This window comes from Sphaeramia orbicularis, chromosome 10 (genome assembly GCF_902148855.1).
Source record: "Sphaeramia orbicularis chromosome 10, fSphaOr1.1, whole genome shotgun sequence".
NCBI lineage: Eukaryota > Metazoa > Chordata > Actinopteri > Kurtiformes > Apogonidae > Sphaeramia > Sphaeramia orbicularis.
In genome coordinates, this window is record NC_043966.1 from 36,508,582 (window position 1) to 36,521,205 (window position 12,624).

The 12,624-nt window shown below is 38.2% G+C and overlaps 1 protein-coding gene across 1 annotated transcript in view; it reads right to left on the reverse strand.

Annotated features, from left to right (window-relative positions):
- Positions 1-7,748, reverse strand: part of gpc3 (glypican 3) — a 148,649-nt gene extending 140,901 nt beyond the window's left edge. The window contains exon 1 of the mRNA XM_030146194.1: positions 7,238-7,748. Coding sequence (XP_030002054.1) covers positions 7,238-7,403 — 166 coding nt within the window. The 5' untranslated portion in view covers positions 7,404-7,748. The remainder of the gene's footprint in view (positions 1-7,237) is intronic.
- Between the last annotated feature and the right edge of the window lie 4,876 nt (positions 7,749-12,624).

Below are 12,624 nucleotides of genomic sequence, written 5' to 3' on the forward strand. Positions count from 1 at the left end.
GGCGGCTTTAACTCTTATGTCCTGGGAGAAGTGCTCATACACACTGCTCATACAGTACATGATGACACAACCAAGTGAACTGACACCCAGCCTCCATTTCACCTTCAGACACTACAACCACCCACAGCAACAGCCAAAACAAGACACACGAGTGGTACTCCCACAGTACTGTTGTGTTTTCATATAAGCTACTCTCAGCTGTAATGTTGTTTCTGGGCACTCACTTCTTCTGAATCATGCTGGTTAGAAAGAAAAAAAAAACCTTGAGCTTGCATTTTGCTGTTTTGTGCCCCTTGGGCTCCACATGCAGCATTATTAGAATTCTGCTCTGTCTTCCTGCGGACATCCCTCTGAATCAGATACTCAGATACATTCCCCACACAATACACCATATCAATACTACTTCACATTACATACACACACATGCACCATGCACATGCGCACAGAAACTGATACGTCTCTCACAGCTCACCACCTCAACCTTAAATTTCATCAATTGTTAAGCATGTTTGTGTTATCTGTGCAATAAATTCTAGAATTGTTCAAATCTGATTTTCTATTTTTTATGTGTTTTTTGGCCCTGTATGCTAATATAGTAGGTAATGGTGAAGATATAATGGGCAGATCGTATAAGTGAAGTTGAAAAAAAGATACCAAACATGGATATGGTGAACATTTATTTTATGTTGAATATAAAAGCAAAATCAGAAATATTCAAAAACAGCCAAAATAGGCTCAGACCAGGCCCCTTAATTTGCTCTACTCCTCAATGACAAACATCTATTCCATTAGTGGATAAAACAAGTTCTTTATTCCGCGTTTTATTTTTTAGAAAGTTCAGAACAGTTACAGAAGATTTGACTGTGACTGAAAAGTGCTGATTTATTCATTAGAAGTGTAATAAATCAACACCAAGGACATATTATGAATGAGGTGTGACCACAAAAGAGGAGACAAAAGAGAGATTGTGTATTTTTAGGTGTTGAAAAAATCTGACAAAAACTCTTCACATGATGGATATGGTGATGATGAAGTGATGAAGTTATTGTGCAATAATTTTTAACCTTCAAACACCAAAACAACCACTGGGAACCAAACTCATCTAGTGATCTAAAATGCTCAATAACTTCTGAACCACTACACCTATCAATATGTTGAAATAATTCACGTAAAATACAGTTTGTCATCTTTTCGTGTTCATCAGATATGACCCGTTTGGACGTTCAGAGGCTCTGGAGAGAACACAGAAACACCATCATCTTCTACAACATTGACTCATAGGGAGTTTGACAAATGACAATTGTAGACACTTTTTTTATGTGCAGTTATGGATATCTTTGCTGAAAAACTCACATTTTATTCGTTTTCTCAGTTTCTGATATTATAACTCTCAACTTTAATCTGAGCTTTCATAAGCATCTTCATGATCAGTAAATTAAATATAGGAAAATACTTGATTTTCACTGGAAAAATGCAAAATACAGAGGATAATATTAAAATAAATGGTGATAAATCACTTCAATATAAAAAAAAAGTATAATCATTTTGGAACTGCCATGAAAGTTGCACTGGCTTTATGGATTAAATGCATCTTTTCTGTGTTTCATCATTCACATCTATTAAAGGGGGTAGGGGGGCGGGGGGGCAGCTTAACACGTAAGTGTGCATAATAAGTGAACGCTGAGAATGTGATTGTCGGCAATGATGTAATGTTTGGTAATGTGGCTATTTCTGTGCTCACACTCCAAAACAATCAATCCATATTCCATCGCCAAGTTAATCTCCATATTTTACAAGCTTACAGTCACTTCTCTGTGGATTTACGTGTTAAAAACATGGGCGCTAACGGCAGGAAGCCAATTTGGAGTTCACAAAGGACTGGTTTTTGTGGCGTCAAGGCCATTCGAGGTCTTCAAAGGATTCTATTAAATGAATTAGCTGAGGTGATTAGGTGATAGCTATGTATAGAAAAAGTCAAATCATTAAGTGGTTGCAATTAGTTAATGGCGTAGTGCAGTCAGTTTTGTAGTAGCAGTCACATTAAGCTCTTTTAAGACAGAGAGTTTTGTAAGTGGAATCTTGTTTAATTTCTGCATCATCCATATCTAATATATCAGGAGTGTGAAGGAAAGAAATGAGGTTTAAGTCTCTCTAGTCCAGTTAATAATGTACATTACTCTGTATTGATTGTCTACAACACTCTTTTCACACGAGCCTCTTGCGAGACAAGTGTTAAAACCTGTAATAATGAAGTCCGGGGACAACATTTGGATCTTTCTTGTGATCTGATCATGTCGCAAGTCACCCACAGTTAATAAAACCAACAATTAATCTAGAGGATTGTCACCAAGGGAATGTGTAAAGCTAAATATCCCTTAACAGGCTGGGATGAATTGTCCTTTGGCTGACTGCTGAATTGATTTCCAGTGTAAGTAATGGTGTTTGAGCTGCTTTGTGTGTGTGTGTGTGTGTGTGTGTGTGTGTGTGTGTGTGTGTGTGTGTGTGTGTGCGTGTGTGTGTGTGTGTCCAGCTCAGACTGATTCCTCATTGAAGTCCTACAGACAGCTGCACGGGCTGCACTGCCTGAGATCTTTATAGAGGGAGGCTAAATATTTCTCTTGGCGTGTTACATGATGATTCTCCCAACCCGTTGGCTGGTAGATTAAATGTCTCGATGGCCTATAGGTGGAGGATGTGTGATTACAGATGGATGGACGCACGGAGGAATGTAGGGCTCAGTGGTTTGAGCTCACCCACAGAGGAGTGGAGGGGGTGTGGAAAAATACACCTCAGAGAAAGGCTGGATGATAAAACAATTCTATTTATAGCAAAATAATTTTACACTGCAATATATATTAACCCTCTCATTCACGTTGTACAGTTATTCAAGCTTTAATTAAAACCAGAATAACCACAAAAATGTGTCCAAATTAATAGTGTTAACAGTACTGAGTGGCACTGCGAGACATGAATTATCACATGGATTACCTGATAATTAATGGGTCTGCTATTTTAATGCATTATCAGGTCATTAATGTGGCTACTGATGAGCCAAATTAGCTATGTTTATGAACATGTTTATGCAAAATATGATATTTACCATTCAACTACATTTAATATACACCCCCTGCTGTTTATAGTTATATTCTGTTTATAGTTAATATTCTATTCTATTGTTTATATTTTTTGTATTATGTTCATTGTTATACCTTCTCTCACTGGGGTCCGCTCCTTTCTGGTGGGTGGGGGTCCCAGTTGGCCCTCTCCCACTAGTTGGGATGCGGGGCTGGGTTGCTGGTGCCTGGTCGCCGGGGTCGGCGGCTGCCTCCTGGTGCGGATGGCTCCCTGAGACAGCGCCTCCTAAATTGATCTTTTACCTTTACTTGTACATTTTTGTTCTGGTCTACCCGTGCTCAGTCAGTCTTCTTAAGTATGTGTGAGCTTGTGGGTTTGCATGTATATGTGTGTGTGTGTGTGTGTGTGTGTGTGTGTGTGTGTGTGTGTGTGCGGGTGAGTGGGTGGGTGTGGGTGGGGGGCGGTACTGATTTTTAAACTGATATGTAAAGCACTTTGTGCTACAGTTTTTAATGTATGAAAAGTGCTATATAAATAAAGATTATTATTATTATTATTATTATACCTGAGAGTTTTTGCAATTTCAGTCTTCTATATCAAATCAAATCAAATTTTATTTATATAGTGCCAAATCATAACAAAAGTTATCTCATGGCACTTTACATATTGAATTGGTCAAAAACAGACTCTAAGCCAATTTACAGAAACCCAACAGAATCCTCCAGGAGCAAACACTTGTGACTGGTGACAGTGGCAAAGAAAAGCTTCCTTTAACAGACAGAAACCTGGAGCAGACCCTGACTCCTGGAGGATGGCTGTCTGCCTTGACCACTTGGGGTTAGAGATAGAGGGTAAAGGAGGAGAAAAAGAGAGAGCGATAGAGATAGAGAGAGACCGGGGGAGAGGGGGAGAAGGGGGGAAGTAGGGGGTATATGTGCTGTACATATGGCATATAGCTGACTTTGACTTCAAATCATCAATATGTAGGTGTGTCTTAGTCACATTAAGAACTGAATCCAATAGTCCTATTGTCTGTTTCTTAACGATTCATGCATGAAAGGGTTAACGTGATATGCATTTTTCTGTTGTCAGCTAAAAAGACTTAGCAGAATTAGTTTACCTTATTTATTTGCACATTATCTACAACAAAAGGATAAAAGTACTAAAAGTTAGCACATAGTGCATAAGAGTTTGGAAACTGGAAATGGCTTATGCAAATACTCCCCCCACCCCCCACCCCCCACCCCCCACCATGAACATTTAATCAGTTAGATAAAAAAGTTACGTAACTTTAAAATAGAATAAATGGTTCATTTCTTTTCATCTAATTGAATCAGAGCTCAAATCTGCTTTGTTTTCTTTTTGGAATTAACATGAAATCAGAGATCCTCTTTTATGGCAGTTTTGTCTTGTCTTTTAGTTCATTTTAATGTTACTTTCCTTTCATTTTCGTTGTGTTACATATTTCGTTATATCATTTTGGTCTCACTTTGTCTTTTACGTTCTTATTGTTTTGCTCTTTGCAGATTTTATCTGGTTAAGTCTTTTGCAGTGTTTTCTCTCATTATCTGCCATTTTTGTGTTGATGCGTCATTCAAAACAGTTTTTGTCTTGTGATATTTCTTACAATTTTCATCTTTTGTTGTCTTAAATTGCTTTTGATTTGTTGTATGTTTTCTGCTGTTCTGGTTTTCACGTGATTGTTTTTGCTACATGCCTCATAAAATTTTCTTCATGATTCATCTTTTATATAATTTAGTGTCATGTTTTCATGTGTTATGTTGCTTTCGATTGGTGCTTGCTTTCTGGCGTTTTCATTGTGTTTCAGTTTTTGCCTCAGTTTTGGTCTCCTTTTGGATTTTATCTGACTCGTTTTGTTTCACTCTACAACATTTTCATCTTAATGTGTCTTTACATTGTTAAGTGTCATGTTTTCATCCTTTATATTTGTTTTAATCTTGGTTTGACTTTTCTGTTGTTTTTGTTGTTTCGGCATTTACATCTTCCTCTTCATTAACCCATAAAGACCTAGTGTTACTTTTGCAGCAGTTTCCAAATCAAATTGTCTGTATTTTTAACCTTTCTTTGGGGATTTATTGCCATTTATTGAAATATTATGCTTTGTATTTTGTATTTCTAAGTGAAAATTACCTATTTCCCTATATTTAGTTACCTGATCATGTACATGTTCATAAAAGCTCAGATTAAATTTGAGGGTTATTATATCAGAAACAGAGAAAACTGAAGAAAAAGTGATTTTTTTTTTTTCAGCAAAATGTATCATTAACTGAACATAAACCCAGTGTCTCCATCAGCTGTCATTGATCCAACTCCATGGGTTTTACTGGTGAATCAATGTTGTAGAAGATGACAGTGTTTCCACGCTCACTACGGAGCCTCTGAACGTCCAAATGGGTCATATCTGATGACCATGAAAAGATGACAAACTGCATTTTACAGCAATTATTTACATGAATTGATAGAATTAGTGGATCAACAGGTATTGAATATTTTAGATCAGTGGATGATTTTGGTTGCCAGTGGCCGTTTGGGTCTTTATGGGTAAATCGTTTATGTTGTTTTAATATTGTTTTACTTTACATTGATTCAATCTTTTTCATCTTATCTGACCTTTTTTTACATTTCATATTTTACCTCATTTTTGTCTTACTTTGTCCTTAATGCCATTTTTTTTGTTTTCCTCTTTACAACATTCCAACATTATTACATCTTTTACTACATTCTACTGCATCTTTTATGTCAGTTTTGTCTTGTTGCATCTTGGGAAACATTTATGTTTTACTATGTCTTTTACTACATTTTCATTTAGTTGTGTCTTTTACATCTTTTTAATGAATAAGTAATTTCCCAGTTCAGTCAACTTTCACTCAGGATAAAAACATAATTTGTCAGGTATCATGATAATTATCTGTATGGACTAATATGGAAATTATCATCATTCTTTGCCGATATGGTGTATAAAAGCATCTTTCTGCTGACTAATTTGATGGTTTTATTTTTTGTTCCTTTTTCATGTTATTATTATTTGGCAAATCCACTTAAAATCTAGGTGGGAGTGAAGTGCAAAAGGAGGGCATAATGACAATGGAGAGAAAACAGTTAACCTGAAGCACTTCCCCTGTGCTGACATGACACTAAAACACCCAATTAATATTTTCAGCGCCTGTGATTCAGCCACATGAGAGGAATTTTCATTTACATACTGAATCAAAATGCAACAGGCTCCAACAGTACACCGCCATGCTCTGTTCTACAAAATAGGATGAGGGATTTTTTTTTTCCCCTTGTCCCTACACTTTCCAAAAAAACTCCACAGCTTAAAGTATTTGCAGCTCGATTCCTCAAGTTCCCATCAACACACACACCATCCTATCACCCAAGACACAGACGGTGACATTTGAGCTCCAGGGAGCAACGATTATCCTGGTTGAATAATTACATCTTGTATGAAATTGTCACAATTCATATTACACCATTTTGTGTCAGAGCGACTGAGAAAACTGTGCCAAGAAATAAGACTGAATATGACCACTCAGTATTAATCAAACCTCATACAGGGCTGGCTCTGATCTTTTGTCTTTATGCTCAGTTCATCACCATCTGTTCATATATGAAATTACAAAACAACAACACACTTCAAACTTTGAAAAACCCGCATAAACATCCTGCCTTCTGCATCCAGTTTTGCAAGTGCTGACCAAAGTTATCTTACTTGGCTCTATGTTTGGATCAATACTGAAACCAATCGATTCTGAGATTATTTAACAGTTAACAGTGGTTTATGTAATTCAATTCCATTTTTAACAAGGTGCTTAACATGGCTGATGGGTGTTTTTGAGAGCAGGGTTAGTAAATGTTGAGCCAGAGGGATGGAGAGTATGTGTGGGCTGGTTCCCATTGCTCATCCGAGGTCAGCAGCATTGGAAAATAAATAAATAAATAAATAAAACTACATAGTGTTTGAGCATTGTTGTACATGTAATGTTATCTGGAAGTGAAGTGTGTTGAGTTTTTTTCCTCCTCTGATAGTATTGTAATAAGTCTGTTGGTCTACAGCTGCAGATGGTGCACAGTGAGGATGCAGTTACCGCAGATCATGTGCGTAAAACTGCGGTAAGGATCCGGGGTCGATGATAGTTACCTGACACTGGGGTTTCGGGGACCCACTTGGAGCCTGGGTGCAGAGTCTGAAACACTGATCGCACCTCTTGGCAGTTTGGCACGGGCACCTGTCCGCCGGGTAGGGAGAAGAACAGCTGGAGGAAGGCGCACATAAAGAGCGCACTGTGGACCGACAAACCAACCATGGCGAGCGACCGAGCAACCGGCAAAAGCGATTAAATAGGAGGGAAAAAGTAGAAAACCAACAAGCAGAGGTGAACTTCAACACATTAAAAGTTGCAGGAGGATCCGGGGGTCGGGCTGGTCTGGTGATGTGAGGCTGCGGGTCCTGGCTCCGCTCGGATCAGCATCCTTCCCACTTTGATTCCTCCTCTGCGCGGCTGACTCCACAGTCCTTTCTCATGCAAAAAAGAAAAAAAACAAATGCTAGGTTTGGAGAAAATCCTCCGACACTGGTAACTTCTAAGTCCCTCTTCACTCGCAGCACTGACTCTCAGCTCAGAAAACAACAAGAAGGAGCTCTGGGTACATGTGCGCGCTCCCCCTTCAAAAGCGCGCTCCGCTGCGTGAACCTGCGTGTATTCAGACCACAGATCTCCCCTTTCCTGTGGGATGTGAGCTGATATATTGACCCTATGTGGATGCAGGACTGGTGGTGTAAGGAGGGGATTAATGCAGTACAGGAGCTGGTGTCGTGGTAGATAAATGACTTTACAAGATGCAATAATTAGGACACAGTTCCTGAATAGTTTAGTTCATGCAACAACAAGGGCGCATAATGTGAATAAACATGCACATCATTAGAAAAAAGTCAAACGTAGGCGTAGAATGGGAGCTGAAATGTGCTTTTATTAGTCAGCACATGGAGTAAGTGCACAGAAAACACTCGGAGAGCACCAAATCTGCGCAAAACACAGTCACACAATACATGATTTTATATTAAAACACAGAAACATCACAAGTTCTCATTAAAAGTCATGTTTTTATTTCTTCATTTGCATTTGTGCACATCTTCAAGGGACAGTTCATACACTTTCCAAAGAGTTCAAATGCTGCCATCTAGTGTCCAAAGTGTGCCTAAACATGCTCTATGGAAAATGGTCAGTTTCTTTTAAAGTCTAAACACAATCTAAAAAATCTAAAGCTGTTTTGAGCATCTGGCGGATTGCAGATGGATACTGTGCAATTTCTCTCATTATGTCAAGTCTTGAAATTGCAAAGTGATCCACCCGAAAACAGCAAGATAAACAGCAGCGCTGCAGAATCTAAATGTTAAGATGTCTAAGGGGAAACAACAGCTGCTCTTTTATGGATATGGTGAATGAAGATGTAATGACTTTTAGTCTTTTGTATTTTCATCAAAGCTCGAAGCCACCAGAAAATAAAAGTATGCATCTTTTTTGGCAGCAGGTCTGAGGAACACAGAGCTTTGCATGGATTTGCACAGCACAGAGTAGCACAAGCTGAGAGCAAACCAACAAAACTCCGTGTAAACCAGTCCCATCCTTATGTAAACAGTGCTGACACAAGAGAGGAGAGGTGACCGGCAATACCTGAAGTGCACAAACTGCAGTAGATCAGTGTTGTACTACCTGCACTGTGAGCACTTTGGAACTGCAAAGTCGACAGCCTGTTCAGCTCATGAGTCATGATTCGCTTAAGATATCTGAGGGAAATCCACCACAGAAACACACTGACAGCTTTTTGTTCACCTTCATGTTAGAACTGTTCCATCTTTCAACATGGAAATTAACAATAGGGTTGAAAACAAATGATAACTGTCTAGATTAATAGATTTTGTTTCATTAAAATGTCAGATAATAGTGAAAAACACCAATCATTGTCTAAGGTGACATACTTAAATGTCTTGTTTGATCCACAAACCACAGAATCGATCATAGAAGAAAGTAGAAAACATATTAATATAAGTAAATAGAATCAGAAAACTTTAGCTTTTTCTTAAAAATTACTGAAACTCATTAATTCATTATTAAAATAGTTGCTGATTATTTAGTACCTGACAACTACTCAATAACGGTTGCAGCTCTGAGGGACAACTCACATTATTGTGTCACTTCCTGCACAGGCTAGAATGTATGACTGTTCCAAAAACAACGACATGCAGCATTTCATCACAGAGATAAAGTGCTTTGCAGGGCAAAAGTTGGCCAAAACCATTTTACAGCCCGAAAAAGAACAGGCCCTCCAGCCAGAAGGAGCAACTAGGGCAGTAGATACTGAGATACTTCACTAACTACACTAGATGCACCTTAACTGGAGGAGCATGAGGTCGACGGAGGCAGGAGATTGATGGACTGGATTATTTCTGACTCTAGGCAGGACTTTTCCGACTCTGGGCCAGCTGAAAGAGAATGAAAATCAGTTGAAACAGACAGATGGATATAAATATTTAAACAGATTCAATAAGTCATTAATCAGAGAATTAGTAAGTGCTTTGAAAGCTGCAGCACTGTGGAAGTGTTGGACTTTTACACTGTGAGGCGAAACCAAATGTCCAGTTATACATCTTCAAATCGAGCCCAGTTTGTTCGTAAGTGTGTAAAAAAAGGTCTTAAAGGAGGCTGACCTTTGTTTATGGTACTGATTATCAATCTGCATTATGATACGAGAGATTTGGTGTTGATTTATTGCTGAGATTTGATGAGCCTTAATGATCTCTTCAAAGAAATTCAACAAAAAAATATTAATAAATCACAATTAACTCTTTCATGCATGAATTACAAGAACCTTAATCAATTTTTTTTTTCTTGAGTGATTTTATTCCTCTTCAGGTATTTAAAAAAAAAACAATACGATAATTTATTTTTTTTTATTTTGCTATTTTTCATGGAGTTGCAAAAATGTCCACTCAGATGGACACCAAGCATTTAATTTTTGAAGCAAAAAACATGTATTCACTGTGAAAACTATGAAATAAAAACATTTTAATGCTGCTAATCTGATGTTTTCTCACATTTTAGCATACTCTAATACTAGTCATTACTCACTTCATTGAGATAACATGCAAAAAAAAAAACTTTTGTTGTTAATGACAGTCAGGAATTGATTTACACTCAAATATGTTAGATCAAGTTTATCTAGAACAGCAAAGTTACAGTGATGTTATCAATTGTAGTGTATGGGATGATGCATAAGTGTCCAATGTGTTGGCTGATATGAAACTAAAACAACAAAACCCATAGATATATAAGAGAATAGTTGTAGAATAACCGTCCACTGTAGTGACCACTATGCATGAAAGGGTTAAGCCAAGTTATTATCCCATTAGTTTAATATATTATACACACAAATAATAAAATAATGTTAAGACTCAATAAATGGTTGGTTCAAAAGCAGCAGAAATGGTTGGTTTAGAAGGTTTCATGGTACAAAAGTAGATATACTAAAATAATAAAATATGCAACTTAAAGGTCATGGTCCAGGCCATCATTTTCACACTAGACTGCTTTAGACTTTATTGCAAATGAGAAAAATAAATATTCATAAAAAGAAATAGAATGCATGCTGCACATATAGTAAAAACAAAGAAAAAAAACTTCCAGGATGAACTTTAAAAAAAAAAAAAAAAAACTATTTATGCTTTGTGAATGGTCCCTCCTCATGTGCTACAACTTAAAGACAAACTTACATATTTAATTTTGAGAATGTAAATGACAGAAAAGTGTTGAAATATGCCTGATTTCCAATCTCCTGATCAAAATATTAAAATACAAATGGATGTATCCTCTTCACCATTGGGCCTTTTTATTCTATTGTATTTAAATGTTAGGCTATAATTGCATTTTAAGTTCAGGGTGAAAACTTTGGAAAAGTATCCGTCTTGAACCAAAAAAATAATAACTGATCTTTTTCTGTGTTTTGGTTCAACATCACTTTTAATCATTGGATGGTTTTGGACTGTGTGCATCCAATGCGCTCAGCTTTAACAAAGTGGCGCCAACTGCGTCTTGTGATGAGCGCGTCATCCCGTCAATTAAAAAATGCATCACATCGGATCTCATCATATCCACACATCCGCTTTTATTCATTACGTAATTGTTTCCGATTAGAAAAGCGACGGCTGCAGTTGCATTTGTCGATCTTTTTTTTTTTTTTTTTTTACGCATATCAAATTGGCGCCTGGATGAGACTTGATGCGCCGATGAAGATGTGACAGTTTGCTTACAAGGAAACAAAAACCAAGCGGGAATCTGCAAGAAGAAATTCAGAAATGTGACTTTTTGCGACCATGGAAAGCAAACATCTTTAAAACCTTTAGATTCCCGTTGAACCTGTGCGCTCTGCAGTTGTTAAATCATCCAAAAGTGCAAAGGCGGCACAAAAACATCAATAAGAATGAGAAAAAGACCAATCAAACATTTAGAACTGTAACAAATCACTCTAATTTACAGAGAAATCTACTTTAAAACCCTCAGAGAACCTACCTTGGGAGGTTTTTGCAGGACTTTATTCAGAGTCCGATATTTTGCTTCCGATCATGCACAAAAGTCCAATATATTTCAACGTACCTTAGTCCGCAGATGTTGTATCCTGTGGTCCCCTCTTTGCACACACAAAAAGTTTTGTCATGCATGAAATTGTGAGAGCATCTATTTTGTTGATTTTCTCTTTGTGGGGGTGGGGAGAGGGGCGCAGGCAGGCAGGCAGGCAGGCGACGCGATCTTTACGGATGTCGTCCCCTTCAAATCCACGCGTAAATGTGGCCGTTCCTTCGCTTTTGTGCGTCAAAATAACACGCCTGAAGAGAAAAAACTAAGTTGAGTGTGGAAAGTTTCCCGCTGCACACAGAGCAGTTTTGCAAAGTTGGACAGCGGATGGTTTAGTATATTATTATGAACCCATCCTCCTCCTATTCAGAGCCGTGCTGGTCAAAGGAACCCAGGAGGCTTGTGACCTGTAACCCCTGTAAACCCTGCCCCCACATAGCCTTCTGCTGGGATCTGTCCACGGGCGCGCGTCCCTCCATCACCACCCGCCTCGTGCACATACACAACAACACACAACAACAGCTTTTGCACATGTTCAGTTCATGGTGGAGGGGAAATAATGCTGTTTGGTGCTTTGGAGGCTTTTCCATCCACACTGGCACCATGTTCACGCACTGTGGGAACGGGCTCCTGAGTTGCCTTACTTGCATCCTTCCCTGGTTGAACTTTAACCTACTTTCCCATAGTGCATTTTCTCTGCTGATATAGGCTGTGATTGGTGGAGTTAAAGAAAAGGAAAATCTGCGCCTGTGTATCCTGGTTCCATTCTTCCCACTTTGAGTGTTTTGATCAGACTTATTTCCAACAAACAGCAGAGTCTAGATGCTGCGTTTTTTTTTTTTTTTTAGGTTTGTAGAATCTGAATAAAGCTCATAAACAATAGACTGGCAGCCTATGG